The 21,330-nt window shown below is 43.9% G+C and overlaps 1 protein-coding gene across 1 annotated transcript in view; it reads right to left on the reverse strand.

The window, feature by feature from the left end:
• The window catches only part of Scrn1 (secernin 1), a 67,884-nt gene that overhangs the window by 40,924 nt on the left and 5,630 nt on the right, over positions 1–21,330 (reverse strand). Inside the window, exon 2 of the mRNA XM_052173765.1 lies at positions 8,449–8,608. Coding sequence (XP_052029725.1) covers positions 8,449–8,607 — 159 coding nt within the window. The 5' untranslated portion in view covers position 8,608. The remainder of the gene's footprint in view (positions 1–8,448; positions 8,609–21,330) is intronic.

The raw sequence follows: 21,330 nt of genomic DNA on the forward strand, positions 1-21,330 counted from the left end.
ACCCAACAAAGAAAGAGAACTTCAGACCAATTTCCCTTATGAACATCGATGCAAAAATACTCAATAAAATTCTTGCCAACCGAATCCAAGAACACATCAAAACGATCATCCACCATGATCAAGTAGGCTTTATCCCGGGAATGCAGGGTTGGTTCAATATACGGAAATCCATCAATACAATCCACTACATAAACAAACTCAAAGAACAAAACCACATGGTCATTTCATTGGATGCTGAAAAAGCATTTGACAAAATTCAGCATCCCTTCATGCTTAAAGTCTTGGAGAGAACAGGAATTCAAGGCCCATACCTAAACATAGTAAAAGCAATATACAGCAAACCGGTAGCCAGCATCAAACTAAATGGAGAGAAACTTGAAGCAATCCCACTGAAATCAGGGACCAGACAAGGCTGCCCCCTTTCTCCTTATCTTTTCAATATTGTACTTGAGGTACTAGCTCGGGCAATTCGACAACATAAGGAGGTCAAAGGGATACAAATTGGAAAGGAAGAAGTCAAACTATCATTATTTGCAGACGACATGATCATCTACCTAAGTGACCCAAAGAACTCCACTAGAGAGCTCCTACAGCTGATAAACAACTTCAGCAAAGTGGCAGGTTATAAAATCAACTCAAGCAAATCAGTGGCCTTCCTATACTCAAAGGATAAGCAGGCTGAGAAAGAAATTAGGGAAATGACCCCCTTCACAATAGCCACAAACAGTATAAAGTATCTTGGGGTGACTCTTACCAAACATGTGAAAGATCTGTATGACAAGAACTTCAAGACTCTGAAGAAGGAAATGGAAGAAGACCTCAAAAAATGGGAAAACCTCCCATGCTCATGGATCGGTAGAATCAATATAGTTAAAATGGCCATTTTGCCTAAAGCACTATACAGATTCAATGCAATACCCATCAAAATCCCAACTCAATTCTTCACAGAGTTAGAAAGAGCAATTATCAAATTCATCTGGAACAACAAAAAACCCAGGATAGCTAAAACTATTCTCAGCAACAAAAGGAAATCTGGGGGAATCAGTATCCCTGACCTCAAGCAATACTACAGAGCAATAGTGTTAAAAACTGCATGGTATTGGTACAGTGACAGGCAGGAGGATCAATGGAACAGGATTGAAGATCCAGAAATGAACCCACACACCTATGGCCACTTGATCCTCGACAAAGAGGCTGAAAACATCCAATGGAAAAAAGATAGCCTTTTCAACAAATGGTGCTGGTTCAACTGGAGGTCAGCATGCAGAAGAATGCGAATTGATCCATCCTTGTCTCCTTGTACTAAGCTCAAATCCAAATGGATCAAGGACCTCCACATAAAGCCAGACACTCTGAAGCTAATAGAAAAGAAACTGGGGAAGACCCTTGAGGACATCGGTACAGGGAGAAAGTTTCTGAACAGAACACCAATAGCGTATGCTCTAAGAGCAAGAATTGACAAATGGGACCTCATAAAATTACAAAGTTTCTGTAAGGCAAAGGACACCATCAAGAGGACAAATCGGCAACCAACAAATTGGGAAAAGATCTTCACCAATCCTACATCAGATAGAGGGCTAATATCCAATATATATAAAGAACTCAAGAAGTTAGACTCCAGAAAACCAAACAACCCTATTAAAAAATGGGGTACAGAGTTAAACAAAGAATTCTCACCTGAAGAACTTCGGATGGCGGAGAAACATCTTAAAAAATGCTCAACTTCATTAGTCATTAGGGAAATGCAAATCAAAACAACCCTAAGATTTCATCTTACACCAGTCAGAATGGCTAAGATTAAAAATTCAGAAGACAGCAGGTGTTGGAGAGGGTGTGGAGAAAGAGGAACACTCCTCCACTGCTGGTGGGGTTGCAAATTGGTACAACCACTCTGGAAATCAGTCTGGCGGTTCCTCCGAAAACTGGGCACCTTACTTCCAGAAGATCCTGCTATACCACTTCTGGGCATATACCCAGAAGACTCCCCACCATGTAATAAGGATACATGTTCTACTATGTTCATAGCAGCCCTATTCGTAATTGCCAGATGGTGGAAAGAACCCAGGTATCCCTCAACAGAAGAGTGGATGCAAAAAATGTGGTATATCTACACAATGGAGTACTATTCAGCCATTAGAAACAATGAATTCATGAAATTCTTAGGCAAATGGATGGAGCTAGAGAATATCATACTAAGTGAGGTAACCCAGACTCAAAAGGTGAATCATGGTATGCACTCACTAATAAGTGGATATTAACCTAGAAAACTGGAATACCCAAAACATAATCCACACATCAAATGAGGTACAAGAAGAAAGGAGGAGTGGCCCCTGGTTCTGGAAAGACTCAGTGAAACAGTATTCAGCAAAACCAGAACAGGGAAGTGGGAAGGGGTGGGTGGGAGGACAGGGGAAGAGAAGGGGGCTTGCGGGACTTTCGGGGAGTGGGGGGGGCTAGAAAAGGGGAAATCATTTGAAATGTAAATAAATTATATCGAATAATAAAAAAAATAAAAAAAATAAAAAAAATAAACTTTTGTCTCAACACAGCGTTAAAAAAAAAAAAAGAAAAAAAAGAAAAAAGTAGTCTCCAGCCCTCAAAGAAGTTGTTATAAACTGAGAATCCTCATTGAAAGACTAAAGAATATCAAACTCAGATGTTTCAGTGCCCCAGCTGTGCGCTAGAACAAAGGCGCTCGGTGTAAATTTAGAACTGAGAATCATCGTGTGCTGGGGGAACCCCAATTCTTATTCTCAGCATCTCAAGCAGGGTGACAGGTAGATAGGCATGACTGAGGGGAAGAGGGAGGGTGGGGGAGAGACAGAAGGGCAGGTGAACAATCAAGGTGGGGTCAACATGGAAGGAAGCTAGCTGTCATGTCAGGAGGCTGCTTTAACACCCTCGTGGGCATTTCTAAGCAAACTTCAGGACCTATGTGCCTACACCAGCAAGAGATGGGTGAGATGTTGATTTTATTAAATGATGATATAAATAAATTCTAGGTTCATTTTTATTTTATGTGCATGAGTGTTTTGCCTTCCTGTACTTGTGAGCCTGGTGCCCATGGGAGTCAGAGGAGGTCATCAGATCTTCTGGAACTGGAGTCACAGATGATTGTGAACTACCATGTGGGTGACAGGAACTGAACCTGAGTCGTCTGCAAGAGCAACGGGTGCTCTTAACCACAGAGCCATCTCTCCAGACCCTGCCTGGTGTTTGTTTGTTTGTTTTTGTTTTGGGGTTTTTTTGTTTGTTTTTATGAGAGGCTCTGAGAGTTTTGTTTTGTTTTGTTAAGTCTGTGTCGTAGAATACTTCTAAGGAAGTCTCATGGTAGTGGTTGTGGTTCACAGCAACAAACAAATAAAAACAACAAACACAAATGACAAGGATAAAATGGAGTCTCACACCTATAAGAAGCAAAAGCAGCAAGAGGAAGACAGCCAAGCAGGCTGAGACACAGACATCACTGACAATCCATCCCTGAGACCTGCGCCAGGGACCACGTGCTTTGGCTCACAACACCACGCTCTGCTTGCTGTTACTGAGCTTGTGGTGCAGCAGATCATGGCAGTGTGTGTGTGTGTGTGTGTGTGTGTGTGTGTGTGTGTGTGGTGTGTGTGTGTGAGTGCGTGTGCGTGTGCGTGTGCGTGTGCGTGTGCGTGTGTGTGTGTGTGTGTGTGTGTGTGTGTGTGTGTGTTAGAGCACAGCTGTTCACCTCATGGTGACCAGGAAGCAGAGAAAGGGAGGGGACTGGGCCCCCAGAGACTCACTTCATCCAGCCAGGCCCCGAAGTTTCCACTGCTTCTCAACATCACCACCATCTGCAGACCAGGCCTTCAACACATGAGCTTTTGGAAGTCACTTAAGACTCAGATTTTGGGTCAGCAAGACGGCTCAACAGGGAAAGGGGTTTGCAGCCCACCCTGAAGACCTGAGTTTGAGCCTCTGGATCAAACATTGTTTGATTAAAGGAAAGAAAAGTCAACACAGAGATCATCAGGTCGGAACTCAGTGTGTTGGCTTCAGGATCATGCATAACATGCTCCATATCTGTAGAGGAGTCTCAGAGTAGAAGAGAAAGGACATATTGGGATAGAGACCTTGAAGGATGCCTAGGGGTCTACCAAAGAAATGAAGCAAGAGTGGAAGAAAGGACAGAGACAGGAAGACCAAAAGAACAGGGGAATATGAGTTGTGTGTCTAAGAAATGGCAGGAGCTCGGTGTGGCTGAGGCCTAGGGTTCAAGCTGAATGAGTAACTAAGAGCAAAGACAGATAGAAGCATAAATGAGATGACGTAGCTCATATGCATATCCATCCATCAGCTACACCAATGCACCAGATGCGGGAGGGGGGCAGGGTGGGCACAAATGAGGGGTCTGTGGGAAGTCACTTTCTGCTCGCGTTCTTGTAAACATAACATTGCTCTTTAAAAAAACTTAAATAATTTAAAAAAGAAAGGAAAGGAAAGGAAAGAAGCGGACAGGGTGCACCTTAAGAAGAGTTCTACACAGCACACATGTCAGCTCTGACTGTCATCCAGCCAAACACTTCAAAAAGGCAGGGGCAGCTTTCCTCTGTACAGAAACCACTGGTGATCTTTCAAGAGAAAGGACCCAAGGCAGAGAGAAGTGGGTACCAGCAAGAAGAGATTAACAGAAGGCAGATGAGGACCAGACCGTAGGAATGAGATGGGAACAGTGGGGTGTGACAATGACAGCTGTCCCTGTGCATCCTGGGATGTGGGAATGTGGAGAGGGCCAGCCTCTGTGAGAGGCTTCCAGTGTGAATTGTGTGTATGCAGTGGTGTGGACGGACAGGAGACAAGTGGAATAGAGGCCGCGGATGTGGTTTCCCCTGGGGTATTGTTTTACCTGCCAAATGGACATGCACGCAGCAGAAGCTCTCAACAGAGATGCAGAGCCTAGAGAAGAGGTCAGGAGTGTCTCAGGGACCAGCTAACCCTGCCTCCATCTATGCAAGAGCTCATGATTTAACTTACAGCATACATGAGTGGGTTAGCCAGTGAACAGAGCCTTGTCTGTTTCCTGAGATGATTCTTGCTTGATGGACCAGCAGAGTGCCAGTAGCTACTTAGCTTGTTAATGAAGAAAGAAAACAGATTTTCTGAAACTTTTATTTTTTTTACTAATTTTACTTTTTACTATTTTTTTAAAAAAAATATGTATGTTTTGTCTGTGTGTATGCCTATGCACCACAAGTATCTCTGGTGCCTGAAGAATTCAGAAAAGGGTGCCAGATCCCCTGGAACTGGAGTCAGGGATGATTGTGAGCTGCCATGTGAGTGCGGGATTTGAACCAGGGTTCTCGGACAGAGCAGCCTTCACCCCTATAAAAGTTTATACCGGGATTTTGTATAATAGCATAGATACTATGGTTACTTAACAAATTATCCCTAAAGCAAATGGTATTAGCAACCATTTATTGTGCTCGTAGATTCAATGGATTAGGCATGAGAATAGCAAACAGACGGGCACTGTATTTCCTTTCTCCACACCAGCATCTGGGGCTTGATCAACAAAAATGTCTTTCATCCACATGCAGACAGTTAATGCTGGTAGCTGACTATTAGTCCTTGGGTTTCATCAATGTGGGACCTGTCTTCATATGTGGACTGCTTTCATACCTCCTAGCAGGACAGATGACTGAGTTCTTAGCATAGAGTCCATGGACGGACAGAAAAAAAGCAACACTGTCTTATTATCCAGTCCTGGGCATCACTCAGTATCACCGCTTCTCCAAGACCCACTGGTCAGAGAAATCACCAGCCATCAGCAACATCCATGTTTGTGGTTGGGGTGAATGATGCAGACCCCAACCATCCATCTGCCTGCGAGGACCGCTCTTCACGTTATAAGAAGTACACGTGGGATGGTCCTTGACACCACTGCCTTTGGGAATTTAAATCCAACCTCTAAAATCTATAAGACTGTTTCAGTTTGTATGTCGCTACAGTCAGAATCAGGAGAGGGGCAAAGATATTCAGGAAAGCAGACAGGAGAGGGCAACAACTCAAGCCAGCAAGTTTCATCCATGCAGTCTTCTCTGTTCCTGGAAAAGACAAACATTCCCATCCAAATGTCACTGGTATTCACTCACTGAGGAATAGACAGTGGAATCTGACAGGCACACCAGAGAAACTCACGCTTCTCTTCGCCTGCATGAGAATGACACTGAAGGCAGGAGATATGGCCTAGTTAGTGCTCAACTCGGGAAGCAAGTGGTCCTGCCGAAAGCCCCATGGGACACAGTCTCCTGTACATGAATGACTACACCAAGTCACACCCAACTTTGCCTTCCTCAAAACAGGTAGCTCCTCATTGGGGGTCTGTCACCTTTTGGGGCTGATGTGTACTTAAAAGATTAAACAGAAACAGTTCAGAAATGTTGGTAACTGCACCTTTAAAACCAAGCGGGATGCTAGAAAAATCGTTTATTTGTTCCAACATAGAATACTAAGGAGTTTAGATGTAGAAAGAGCTTGTTCACTCACCAGCCCAGTTTTTCTTTATAAACTCCTTTTCCCCCCCAGAGACAGGGTTTCTCTGTGTAGCCCTGACTGTCCTGAAACTCACTCTGTAGACCAGGTTGGCCTTGAACTCAGAAATTTGCCTGCCTCTGCCTCCCAAGTGCTGGGACTAAAGGCGTGCGCCAGCACTACCCAGCTATAAGCTCTTAATCATGTAACAACTACCATTTAAACACACAACTAAGTATACCATAACTAAGAAGCATAACCCATGGCTCAATTTATCAAAGAAATAGAAAGGAAGGAATTAGGCAATCTTCCTCTTAAGTGGCAAAAATAAAAAGAACTTCAACAGAATTTAGCACATACTTCTGACCTATTTTAAGACATTTAAATAGGAATGTATGCAGAGACTTTGATAAATAAAGCTATACAAGTCTTGGTCCCCCACCAGCATCCTGATGGGGTGTTTACAGGTACTCCCACTCTGATCAGGCCCAGTTGCAAAGGCACCACTATCTTATTGCATTCAAGATAGAAGCCAGCACAATCAGACAAGAAGAGAATCAGAGGTACAGGAATCAAAGGACCTCTCCCCACCCCCTACCCCACCTCCCCACCCACCCCCGAGGCCGTGACAGGGTGACAGGACCCCTGGAAACACCAAATGCATCTACAGCAAAAGCTGACACCGCTGACAAAGAATTTGGTAAAATATCTGGATTTTAAAAAAATAACATAAGATAACCATCATGAAAGTCCAATAGTACTCTCGAGAAATACAGAGACACACACTGTCATGCATTTCTGGTGGACATGCAAAATAGTAAACCGCCTCTGAAAAGAAGTAAGATCACATGTTTATTTAGCTTGTGGCCTGGACTCTCATTCCTAGTCATGTACCCCAGACAAGTACTAATAAAAATGAAATTTTAAAGCATTCAAAATAGAAAATGATGGACAATCTTTAACATGATAGAAATACAAAAAAAAAATTTCTGTGATAGATCTTAAATAAAAGACAAAGGCTACAACTATTCATCCAGCACCGCTAATAGCAGCAAAGACCTGGAAAACAAGCCAGTGTCCAACACCAGTGTAGGGTGGCCGGCAGAGCCACTAAGTGCACAGCTACACAGTGGAGATGCCTATGAAGTATACACTGAATCTTCCGACCTCCAAGTGTGATGGCTTCTGTGTAAATGTTCCCATGGGTTCAGACGGTTGAACACTAGGTCCCTAGTGTGTTGTGTGGCACTGTTTGGATAGGTTTAGAACCTATGGTTTTACCAGAGGAAGTTTATCGCTGAGGGTGGACTTTGGGCTTTTAAAGGCCATGTGCAATTCCCAAAGTGCTCTTTTCTTCCTGTTTTCAGTTTGAGATGTGAGCGCTCAGCTTGCTGCTCCAGTTGTCATGCCTGCCTGTGCCAGTCCCAGTGTGGTGGTGATGAACTCTTACCCCTCTTACCCAAACACACCCTCCCTTCTGTAAGTTGGTTTGGTCATGGCGTTTTATCATAACAATAGAAAGGTAATGATACACCACAATATGAATTCTGTTGAAACATAAAAGCAGCCCAGCTGTAGTGTACTCATGTAATTCCATAATCCCAGCACTCGGGGGCCGAGGCAAGGAGACTGCTTTCAAGCTTTCTCATGGAGAGAAAAGAATCAGAGTAAGGAGGCAAGATAACCTTCGATGAATCTATCTCATTTTCCAGATTTGTCTTTGGAATTACGTTAATTATTTTCCTTAACCATAAGACAATTGTGAACACAGAATTCTTCAGGTGTTCTCTTGTTGTTAAGGCTCTGAGCACATCTACATGAAAAACAGAAGCAGTTGAAATGACAAAACCATCTGGAAGGTAAGCAGGCTTCCGGGGAAGAAGTCGGTGGTTAGAGGTGAAGCCAGAAGAAGCCATTTGAAGGAGCAGAGGGACCACATCTATCACTTACCTCAACTTTGCTCTCAGCTTCATGGTCAACAGCTGGGAAATACACAACCTCCTGGACTTCGTCTCTGGGCCGAGCTGAATTTTTCCCAAACACCACCAGACCATCCTTAGCTCGAGGTGGTAAAGCCACAAAAGAGTAACTCGGAGGAGCGCCAGACATCCTGCAATGAGAACAGCAGCGAGGGACAAGGCAGCAGGTTAGACAGCGAGCACTTCAGCAACTGGCGCTTAACTCACACAGCAGCAGAAATGCAGGCTAACTATCGATCTGCTGTGGTTAACTCCAAACAGAATCCCGCTGGCATCAATCCGGGCAGTCTGATGGAGAACTGCACAGTGGCAGAGACCACACATGCTCAGTTCTTCCTGGGTTAAGTAAACTCAACTTGGCAGCAGGCCATAATGGCGGCCAAAAAGGGCAGTGATGTAGGAGAGAGGAAAAGAGGTTATTGTTCCTGGTATATCACACACACACACACACACACACACACACACACACTCCACAATCACATGAATAAATGATATACAGTTATCTCTTGGTATTCACAGGAGATTGATGCCAGGATCCTGCAGAGACACCTAGACCCTCCTATAAAAGTATTTGCTTATAACCTATACACTTATAACCTATACACATTTCCTGTAGACTTTTAAATCATCTCTAGATTGTTTAGAATGTCTAACACAGTGTAAATGCTACATAAATAATTCAAATACTATATTGTTTGGGGAATAACAGGATGCAGTAGTCTGTGTGTGTTTAGTTTCAATGCAATTCCTCTTTTCTGACACTCAGTTGTCTGAAACCATACATTTAGGACCAGCAATGATGCAGTGAGTCAACGTCCCTTGGACCAGAGATGCATGGAGGCCACCACTTAATGCATTTGGGCATTATGAGGAAAATGATTTAGAGATTTAAAAGGTGGGCACTCCTTTAAAATCAGCTTTTACTCAGCCACAGTGGCATAATATGCCAGTTCTCTGGTGTTCCTCCACCTCTCTGCTGGCTCCTGGGCTTGCTCTCTTCTCCCTGGGTAGTGGCAGGATTCACATACCCAGGGGCTCCTTACACCGGTACCTTTGACAGCTAAGCCCAGCTCAGTTCTCAACTTGAGTCTCCAAGCACTCTGTCCTGCTACCTCTCTGATGTCCAAGGTTGATCTTTGTCTAGATGAGCCTTTTCTCAAAGTTCTAGACTTCGAGGTCAGCTCCACCATCCATCCCACTAAAGCACCAGCACTCAGAAGCCCCTCACTGGCTGCTTCACCATCTCCTACTGACACCACTGTGCACCACCATCTCTAGCCAGGAACTTCTTTAAAAAAAAAAAAAAAAGACCAACAAAACACTGCCTACTTCTACTTCAAAACATTCTCCACACTGCTGCCAAAGCAATTTTTTTTTAAAGAATGCATTCAATATGTAATCTCTGCTTTAAATACTTTGAAAGCTGATGACAGCTCTTAAAACAAAGGCCTGGTAAATGAAGCCTAATCAGCCTGTGTCTCCCTGCCTCAGCCCACCCACCCTACTCACCCCTGCCCCCACCCTACTCACCCCTGCCCCCACCCTACTTACCCCTGCCCCCACCCTACTCACCCCTGCCCCGTCTGCAGCACCCAGGCATCTTTCCAGTTCTCCAACACCCTAGGCCTTGGCTCTGCTCCCATCTCCACCCCAGCCCTCTCCCTGCTCTCTGGATAGCAACTCTTAACAGCTTCTGCTCAAGTTCAAACACCATTCTAGCTTCTGTGACCATGTAAACCTGGATCCACAACATCTATTATGCACAGTGTATTTTCAATAAACAAGCCCCCTCTTGCTTTCTAACATTCTACAAACTGAAGTTTCTGTCTACAAGTGTCTCCTTTGCTGTGACCTCTGCACCTGAGAACCTTTTCCCTGAGTCTTTTTGCATATCATGAACTCATTCAAAGCTACTGACAATGAGGGCATTATAGAAGTGTTTCAGACTGTGCTTGTCACTTCAAATGCAGAAGACAGGCTTTTGGTGTAACATGGTCATTGGAGCTGGAACGCTGTTTGAACTTGAGCAGAAGCTGTTCCAGTTACAGCTACACAGGAAGCAGGGACAGAGTAGGAGTGGAGAAAGAGGTGGGGCAGAGGCTCCAACCATCAAAGGTTGGAGAACTGGAAAGAGGCCTGCTCCAGAAAGGACCCCGCCAGTTACTCAGTATCCATGAGCACTAACACATTCAGCTTGGTCTAAAATAGCATATGTTGGTTGCTTTGAAATAAAAATCTACATCAGAGAGAGAGAGAGAGAGAGAGAGAGAGAGAGAGAGAGAGAGAGAGAGAGAGAGAGAGAGAGCTGGCCCTTGAGGGCAGGTCCCCTGCCACCCAACTACAGTGAACCCTTCTCCAAGTCCAGCATTAAGGACACTCATTGAGTCCACTTTCTACAGTAGTGGTTCTGAACCTGTGGGTGACCACCCCTTTGAGCATCAAATGACCCTTTCACAGGAGTCACCTAGGACTAGGGGAAAACACAAATATTTATATTATGATTCATAAAATAGCAAAATTACAGATATGAAATAGCAATGAAAAGAATTTTACAGCTGAGGGTCACCACAACATGAGGAATTGTATAAAGGGCCGCAGCATTAGGAAGGTAGAGAGTCACTGCTCTAGGCTGACCCAACGCTCAACTCTGTCAGCTACCAGCTGTGTGACCGCAGGCAAGCCCCTCCAGCTCCCTCAGCCGCTTCCACAAATATTTTGTCTTGGCCCATGCGCTTCTCCTTACGAGTGTCAAATTAAACGACCCAAAAGACATATTTTATAAATGTTGGAGACTGTGTAAGTAGAAGATAACTTGGGGTTGACTTTTCAAATAGAGTAAACTTCCCCTGACCAAGCCAGTCAAAATTGGCTAGCTTCATTCATTCATACCTACAGCAGCTATCGAGTCTCAGAGTCAGCCATGTTTAGAAACTACCTGATCAGTTCTATGCACAGGCTACACCAAGCACAGGTCGTTCATTTGTAAGAGGTACTCCAAGAATACACAAAATCCAAGGGTTTTTTTAGGAAGCACCTAGTTGTCAGTCAGGTCTTCTGCTTGCTCAGTAAGTCAGCTGGGTTGCTCCGTCAGGTAAACAGGAAGAGAACACAGAAGAAAAGCCCAGGGAGACAGGAAGCAGTGACTCTGGCTTTTTCACCGGGTTTTGTGGATAAGCAGGAATGCTAGAAGGTGGTAGGATCAATCAATCAATATTTCTCCCCCCAACCTCTGCCGTGTGTGTGTGTGTGTGTGTGTGTGTGTGTGTGTGTGTGTGTGTAGTGCTAAAAGAACTAGTAAACTATCTCACAACTATCAGCTGAGGTAAGCATCAACTTAATTTGCCTGAGTCTCATCTACTAGCCTCAGAGGTGACTGAACAAGACTCCTGGACTAGCTGATGATGGAAATGTTGCATCTCACTCTAGTGTGGTGACCACTAGCCTTACACAGCCACTGGAGTACATTCAGAACTCCACAGTTTAGACACAGAACTGAACTGTCAACTTTGGGGTTGTTTTTTGTTTGTTTATTTGTTTGTTGTTTTTTTTTTTGGTTTTGGTTTTTGGTTTTTCTTTAAAAAAAAAAAAGCTTAACAATTACATTTCAGCTGACATATATGCCACCTAAGAACTCTACTGGGTAGAGTGGATATATCATTTCCCAAAGAAACCCAGAAATGAAGACTTCTACATCAAGGTTCCTGCTAACTCCAAAGTACTTTGGAAACATGCCCATTTAGCCAAAATACTTAATCAGCCACCAAAACCGAATTAGTGACCAGTTGTGGGGCACTGTAGCAGACAGACCCTTTAGTCCCAGCATGCTGAAGGAAGGAGGAGCTCTGTGTGGTGATGGCTAGCATAGTCTAGCTAACAAATTCCAAGTCAGCCAGGACCAGAGAGTGGAACCCTGCCTCTAACAAAACAAACAACAACAACAAAACCCCTAACATTAGCAAAGATGAGAGGCGAGGACACCAAAGCTGACATTCTCAATGGATATTCTTTTATCCCGATGTGAGTATCATGGTGGTAAGGCAGAATCCACCAGGAAGACAATATCGTCTTACCCTGGGTTGTCTTTTTTACTTCCTCTCTTTGGAGATCTTTGATGCCTTCATTTTTTTTCCCACTTCCAACTTCCACCCATTTCCCCTGAGCAGGCATGGCTTCCTAGCCTTCTTTGCAGGAAAAAGCCCATGAAGCCTCAACCCCATAGCAACTGAGTAAAACTGGGAGCGGAAGAGGTGGTCCTCCAGGGAGGAACACACCAACTGGCTGTCCAGTGCCAAACGGTCAGCCCTGAAAACATACATACAAATAACATCACATAGACTCAACAGGTTATAATTAGGAATATATACATATATAGAAATACATATATGCATGCAATAACAATTAGTGAAAACAGAGGCCATGACTTTGAAGAGGAGCAAGGAGGACTACATGGAAAGGATCAGAGGGAGGAAAGAGAAGGGAGAAATGTTGTAATTATAATCTCAAAAGAAAGAAAAGTTGTTTGTGTGTGTGAGGGGGTAGGGGACACTCACTGTTGATAGAGGCAGTGCTACCAAGGCAGCACTTTCCAAACCCGAGGCTCCGGTCCTCTTGTGGGTGACGGGGTGGAATAAATATGTGCTTCTCACAGAGTAAGGGTGAGTACCGCCATAGGCAAAGTTGGTCTGTGTATATCCGCACAAACATATTTCTGTGCATGCCGGACTGACACAGCGTTCCCCAGTCACTGGGGATCTCAAGGAAAAAAGCCTTAAAAGCAGCAGACCAGGGGGTAGGCCTGCCTGCTGAATATGGCTGCTTTGTGGCACAAGCTAATTAGGATTCTTGCCAGGTTAGCAATTCAGTTCTAATTAATGAAACATTCTAATTTAACTCCCATCAATGGCGATGCTAAACAAGCAGCTCCCAAGTCCGTGCTGGGAACATTTTAAAGCACATTTGTGCTCTCTAGGTTCCCGAAGAAAAATTCTTTAATTAATTATTTAATGGCTGGCCATGCACTGGAGGAGAGCAGCCATTAGAAGCTAGGAAGCTGGGATAAGTGTCTCATTCAGAAATATGCAAATGTCTTGTGACAGGTAGAGAAAGGAGGTCTGATTGTTTCTTAGCTGGCACAGTCTGAAAAAATATCCGGTACGTCGTCTCCCACTCGCACCCCCTACCAGTTGTCAGTGTAAGCCAGCAGCTTTCTGTCCACTTAGTGTTTTCTGAGCACTTGGAAGTCTCTGTCTGGGCCATGAGTAGTGGCTAGCCAAGTGTGGCTAATGAGTGCTTGAAACGTGTTCTGTGAAACCAAGGAACTATATTTTTAAATTAATTTAAGATTCAGCAGCCAACAATAGGGTAATGAATAAGCTAATCAGGAAAACACAAATACATGGATTCATTTGCCCAATGTTTCAGACTTCAGTGCAAAATACTTTTTCAATGCAAAATACTTTGGGGAAGTACCCAAACTTAAAACGCAAAATATATCTTATACCCATAGCCCAACTCTAGTTTTATACATGTTTAATGTGCTGTCTTGATTGACCCATCATGTGAAATTTCTTTTCTTGGAGTAATGTCATCCATGAAAAGTTGCATTCTTAAGTGTATTAGCTGCTTTCCTCATTGTGTGACTTTAACCTGACAAGAGGCAGCTTAAGGGGGAAAGGATTTATTTTGTCTCATAGTCAGTCCATCGTGGACAGAAAGACATTCTGACAGGAACACAAAGTCACACTGGATTCTCAGTCAGGAGACAGAGACCCACTTCCTCCAGCTACGTCCCACCCTTAGGCCCGCCCTCTAGTTGGGGACCAAGCATTCAAACACACGAGTGTCTGTGGGACAGTTCACATTCAAACACATGCGCATGTGGTGGGTCCCATCGGTACCATATGATTTCAGTTCCACCCAGGAACTAAAACAGCCAGGCACCTAGAACCAGAAAGTAGAACAGGGATTGCAAGGTTTGAGAAAAGGAGACAAGAGAGTTTACACTGACAAGACAAGACGGAAGAAGGCCTGGGTATTGGTCATCCAACAGAGTGGATGTACTTAACGCCGATCTAGACAATTAGAAACCACTACGACGGCCATTGTATGTATATTAGGCCACAGTTACAAATGTCAAGCTAAATATCTGCCTATGGTACTCCTCCATTCCCAGTACAGCCTCAGATCTGCTACCATTGCTAAGCAAAGAATCCCTAGGCCTAGCCCTGATCCCCCATAGGACCCCCTCAGGACTCATGACTTCCTCTTGGGGATAACGGTCTCCTGGGGCTCCTTCAGTGCGGCTGCCTCCACCAGCACTCACTCTGTGCCTGGTGGCAAGAGGCTGGTCTGCAGGCTTGCAGGGCTGGAGCTTGTGCCCCTGTAACTAGGAAACCGTTGCAGAATGTCTAGACAAGGAGGGAGGAAGTTGCATGGGAGAAAGGGGCTTTGTTCCCAAGCTCAGGGAGGAGTTATTGAAAACGTGAATGCCCTGAGTCTGGGCAGGGGGTTCTTTGTGTGACTGCCAAACTGCCCTGGCCCTTTATCTCCGCCAAGCTAGAGTGACCCTCGTCAGTCACCTCAGCCAATAGTAAGAAAGCCTTGAGTTACTGGAGAGGAAGAAAATGACTGTCTGTATGAAGAACAGCTTGTTAGTGTTGTGCATACAATTGTGCAAACTGTCTCTCCTTATACAAGGAGCGAAAGCCAGTGGCCAGTGGGTCTTCTCCACTCTCTGAGGAACTTGGAATTCAAAGCTGTGAAACAGTACTTTCTAGGGAAGCAAAGGAATGATTTTATGGATTGATAAATTCACCTTTAAAATTACTGACATCCCTGCTGAATTGAAAATCGGACGAATGATACTCATTCATAAACTGAATCTTCTGTCGTGGCTTTGCTATTGAAATAAGAAGGAAAGGTGAAGTGCCTGGGGAAAGATTTCCCTAAATATTGGAGTGTGAGCTATCTCAGACTCAGCAAGAGTCTGGACAAGAGAGGACAGTTTTTACATGTTGCTTTGGAGTTTGGGAGATGAGAGCACAAAACTCCACAGTCAGGGGTGCCTGATCCTAGTAGCCACGGCATTCATGGAGGGGCGGCTACCAAAAAAGACCTTAGAAGGCGTTAACTAAGTGTGCCAGCTCTCCAACAATGAAAAGAAAAAAACCAACTCACAACAATAGAGGAACTGTTCTGGCTCTCCATTTCCCAGCTTGGGAGGCCCTGGCTCCTGGGCTACAGAGCCCACAGTTTCTGGGCCCATGATTAAGTTTATAGCAGGCAGGGTTGCTTACTTCCTGATTGAAATTGGGGAAAAAAGAGAGGACGGGGCTGCCGCATGAAGGACACATTCTCCCGGTGACCTGTGACGCCCCACCAGGCTCACCCTTAAATATTCCATTATCCCTCAGTAGTGCCACAGGCTGAGGACCAAGTCTTCATTTAACAAGGGAGAGTCCGGGGAATATTCTGGGCATGAACTATAGTGTAACAGTAGCAGGCTATGAGCCTAACTCACCTCAAATCTCAGCCTGGCCCTCTTCTAGGAGATAATTAGGGTTCGTGAACTCTTCCCAACTTGTGGTAAGAGCTAGAGGAGACCCGCCAGAGCTTAAACAGTGCCTCTGGGAACATCTGCCCCTAACAGTTAATTGCTGGGTCATCTGAGCCAGTCTCCAGCTAGCATGCTTCCCAGAAGGGCACTATAGGCCTCTGGACTCGTTGGTTTGGGCTGAATATTGCCCTTCAGAATCCTGAATTTACAGCTTACATTTGAAGACAGACATACAGATGTTTGGCCTCTTCTGACAACTCAAGAGGTCTGGCAAGACCTATTCATTTCCTGCATGGCTCTAAGATTGGAACCGGGTGGGAGAGGCAGGCCCCAAGCCCCTCCTACATCATCCCAGTCTGGGGCCTGCCAAAAGATCAGCAAGATGAGATTTGTGCAACTGTATTCTTTTTCCAAGGTCTGCCTAGCCTAGCCCTGAAGGCCCATGTGCACCAGACAGACATGCTGTAGAGACACAAAGATCCTGTTTCCTATCCTGACTCTATTGACTAATTCTAAACAGTGTCATTTGGAAATGGAAACAATCCCTATACATAGAATAGCACACAGGTTTATGAGAGATGTCATAGAAAATTGCTAGCACTGTGGCTGCATACAGTGGGCACTCAATAGACATTTACTTCCTATCTCCTACTATTAGGGCTGATGCACTAATACTACCAGTGGATAGTACCTTGATCATCACATAGACTCCTATTCCAAAATGCAACTTAAGCACACTGACTGTTTACTAACAAACACATGTGTGTGTTTAAGAGATAACACACCCAGCAATTACAATGAGTCACTTACCTGAATCCTAATTTAATTAAATCATACGAAAGTCTTGTAAGGCAATTGGGCTAACATGGACAATGAGTAGATATTTGATAGATCAAGGAATGGTTGGCAATGTCCTACACAGATCATGATGCTGTGATGACTTTCATTTAAAAACAAATGGTTTTTAGAAGCCCGTGTCTTGTGTAGGTGTAATAGCCCCAGTAGCCCCAGTTACTAGAAAGATGGAGCTGAACAGATCATTCAAAAGTTTGAGATTATGCTGGGGAATATGGCAAGACTATGAAAGAGAAAAGAAAGAAGATAAAAAGAAAATCCTCATCTAAAAGGCACGTACTTTTAAAGACACACACTATGTAAAATGCTATAAAGGGAATCATTCAGGATGAAGAGGAAGGGCTCGGAGGGGACGAGACCGTTTGAGATAAAAGCTGAGCTGGGTGATGGGCAGGAGTGTGAGGTCTGCTCTGCCGCACCCTTTCCTTTTGCAGATACTTGGCTTTTCCTGTAAAAAGCTACATTTCCAGAGTAAGGCTGGCTGGCGGTGCACGCCTGTGACCCCAGCACTTGGGAGACTGAGACAGGAAGATCGCAGGTTAGAGGTGACATGATGAGATCCTGTCTCAAGGGTCCAAATCACAGATATATAAAAGCAAAGCACATGCTCAGAACTCTTTAAAGGTTAGAGGTCACACTGGGCTGATCTACCAGAAGGGGAGGTTTCTTAGAGTGTCTACTCATAATGCCATGGTGTCTCAGAAAGGAATGCTGGGACAGGAAGGACTTTAGTTTGTCTTGGAATGTTCATATACTATGGGAACATATGATATACACATATAATTCACACACACACACACACACACACACACACACACACCAATGCAAAAAGCATACATTATTCAGGGCCTCAGAAAATCTGGATCAACTTGACCTAGCTGTAACTCCTATGCTTCCTCAAATACAGCCACTTGCATAACAATCAAGTAACATTTTTACAACATGAAATTGGCTATCTATATGTCAGCAAAAGTTAGAAAATACACATGGGGAAAAGCTACTAAAATGAATAGCATTCACACAACTGCGAATAGGACATCATTTAAATCCTTGTTATCTAAGAAGGTGCTGAAATGTAAAGAAGTGGGTGGGGTGGGGTGAGGTGGTCCACGGTCATCAGGGCTGTAGCCAACGCTCTGTGTATTTTCCCCACACATTTTCAATTTTCCCACATGACTACAAAAATTATGCATCAAAAAAAGTTTTAAATGAAACAGTTGCAACCACAGTAATTTGTCTTTCAGATTACCACAGCTGATGATCGTGGCCCTGTAATGGGGCAGACACTCTGATGGCACCCCGTGAGCTACAGACAACACTGGCCGCTCTCCCAGAGGACTCAGGTTCAGTTCCCAGCACCCACACAGAGGCTCACAAATGTCTGTAACTCCAGCTCTGTGGAATACAATGCCCTTCTCTGGTTTCTGATGGTACTGCACACACTCAGTGCACAGACATACATGTAGGCAAAATGTATACAAAACACATACACATAACAAAAATAAATACACATATACAAAACACAAATCAATAATGACTTTTAAAAGGCTTCTAAAGTGAAGGGAAGGAGAGAAATAAATTCAATACGACCTTTTTTAAAAATTTAATCTAGGAAGAAGTAGACAATTTAAGTAGGACCCAGGCCAGAGAGGTAAGATGAATGTTGTCAAATCAAGTTCATTGTAAGGAAGATGTTCCTATATGTGGCAGGTTGGAAAGTAATTTCCCATCTTTCAAAGGGGATGGGGGAGGGAGAGGAGGAGAGAGGGAAAGAATTCAAGATGTCACTGTCACCAGTGAGGAATACGGTGTCAGGGTGATTTCTTTTATAGCTTCATGAAGGTTGTTTGAGAAAGACAGACAGACCTACAATCTGGAATCTGTGCTTGTATATATTAAATTCTTCATATGTAACTTGGAGCACAATGTCCACCTTGTACAGTTATATGCAGATCATTTGGAATAAAAATCCACTAAGAAAAAGACTGCCCTAAGAACAGAGTCCTAGTGCAAAGGGAGGAAAAGTGCTCTCTCAAGAGAGCAGAGGCCCATGGCCATCGCCAAGAGCATGCCCCACAGGACACGCTGCCTGCAGCCGCAATGAGAGGCACCCCCGGGGCCCTTTCATCCCCCTCTGGTCTCCTTTCCAACAGTGCTGTCACTGTGTGCACTAATTTGGCAGGCTGCTTAGAATCATGACCTTCCTGTCCCACCATCTGTCTTTCTCTCCGTCTAAACAATGCACCGTCTATTCTAATCTTTGCCATTAATGTGATTTGAAATGTACCTGTAATTCTGGAAACTGGGGCTTTAAAAGAATCCTCCCTACTGTTATTAAAATGGAAGCTTATGATTTATCTCTCACTGTAAAGCAAATGACTTAAATATCCACTTTCTACAAAAGAAATAAAATTATAATTATTGTATAAATAAGCACAAATCTGAAATGAGATGATTTTACAACCAGAAAAATGAAATTTAAAACTTCTTATAATTATCCATTAGTGCTGGAGCTGTTTATTGAGTTTTTATCATTAGCAAATTTTTCCAATGTTATTATCAAAAAGTAACCTACATGCTACATGTGTATATATTAGTATTATGTAAGCACAAATATACATGTGTACACATACATGCATATAAATACAAGCATATATGATGGCAGGTATGTACAAAGACAGAAAGACAGGAAGGGACCTGGAAGGATTAGAATGTAACTCAGAGTTGAGCAGAAATAGAAACCTTACATCACTTTATCTGGTTTTGCAGCCCGAATATTTTTTATAGTAAGGTCATTTTCCTTTATTGGCATTTTGATTTCTTAAAATCTGATTACTTCAATGAGTAAGAAGGAAGGACGCTTTAACAGATTCCATTAATATTTCAGGTCACTGGGTCACTGCTGAGTATAATCAAAAAGTACACAAGGGCCTCAAGAACATACACGGCTCTTGATCGCTGCATTTTAATTAGCAATCTTCAGACAGAGGAATTGCCAAAATATATTTTGAGCATCTAACCACTGAGCTCAGGGGAAATAAAGCTGAGGTGTTCTCAAGGTCTTTGTCTTCCGAAGAAGAGGTGTGCTGTGCGTGACCAGAGAGGAAGGGAGTAACCTGATTTCAACAACGACCAAATCCCTGGGGAGTTTTCACATCATCTCCATCACCACAGGGAGATCCAGGTTAAGCATACAATCAGTAAGATCAGAAGAGTCACCTCAAACTCCTTCTCCTGGGTTCAGGTGGGGCTTGGCTACCATCTTGTCATCCTGACAGGAAGACTAAAGAAATGTAAGGGCCTGAGTGAGGTTGTGGAGTAATGCAGAGGAACGGAGGAGGCAGGCAGATAGACTGATGCACACCTGTGCCTTCCTACCTTCTGGGACCTCAAGGATCTCTCCTGCTACAGAGGGAATGGGAACCTGGGGCCTTGGCGACAGCACCAACAGGACCTTCCGAACCACGCCCAAGAGCCACTGAGAGCAAAGTCCCATATAAGGCTCAGATGGAGAACAGGTATGGAGGGCGGGGTTCAGGATGTAGAGGTATATGCCTAGCCCTCGGTGAGAGGCTGAAGTGCTAGGCTGAGGCTGATCAGAGATGAGCGAAACTCTAAGATTTTCTGTGGACAGTGGAGAAGCTCTGAAGGGCAGGGTATGCTCCGGTTGGTTCTTGGTTTTAAACATCCAGTGTTACTCAGAGCCATTAGCCCTCCCTAAATGAATCTGTGGGTTCAACATGGCAGCAATCAAGATATAAATGGGTTTTAGGAGAATGTGTTCAAATGATCTTGAGGGTTTGAGGGCTCAGTGGGGGAGTGCATGCTCAGAGCCCTGTTTGAGTTCCCAGCTCATCCCCCAAATTTAGAAAAGAATGGGGGGGTCACTGACAGAAAAGTCTCAGAAGTGGGTCTAGCCCTACCTGATATTAAACTATATTACAAAATTGTAATTGATATCAAGATGGTTTGACATTATACAAAAGAGAACAAGAGTGGAGGGTTCCGAAACGTGGTCATGCAAGGTGATGCAGCCTGTTTGAAACTGAGGAAAAGGATGTTTTAGATAGTCTGATATCATTGACTGTAGGTTATAAAGACAAAGACTAAATCTGTCCCAGCCCCCAACTTGCTTCTATCTAAAATAAGCTACTAAAATTCAAATTGTTAGCTGTTTTATAACATCATAAAATTACAAAACATCTGGATGCATATTAAAAGTAACATTAAGGACAAAAATGCCTACTAAGTGTTTTAGTTTCATCTCAGTTGCTGTGATAAAAATACTCTGACTAAAATGACTAAATAATAAGGGTTTATATTCTACCTACGATTCTAGGTTATAGCCAGTCATATGGGAGAAGGGGAGGCAGGAACTTGAAGCAGGCAGTCACATGCAGACTGCAGTACTCAGCTTAATTTTTCCATTCTTACATAGTTCAG

This window comes from Apodemus sylvaticus, chromosome 2, assembly GCF_947179515.1.
Source record: "Apodemus sylvaticus chromosome 2, mApoSyl1.1, whole genome shotgun sequence".
Lineage (NCBI taxonomy): Eukaryota > Metazoa > Chordata > Mammalia > Rodentia > Muridae > Apodemus > Apodemus sylvaticus.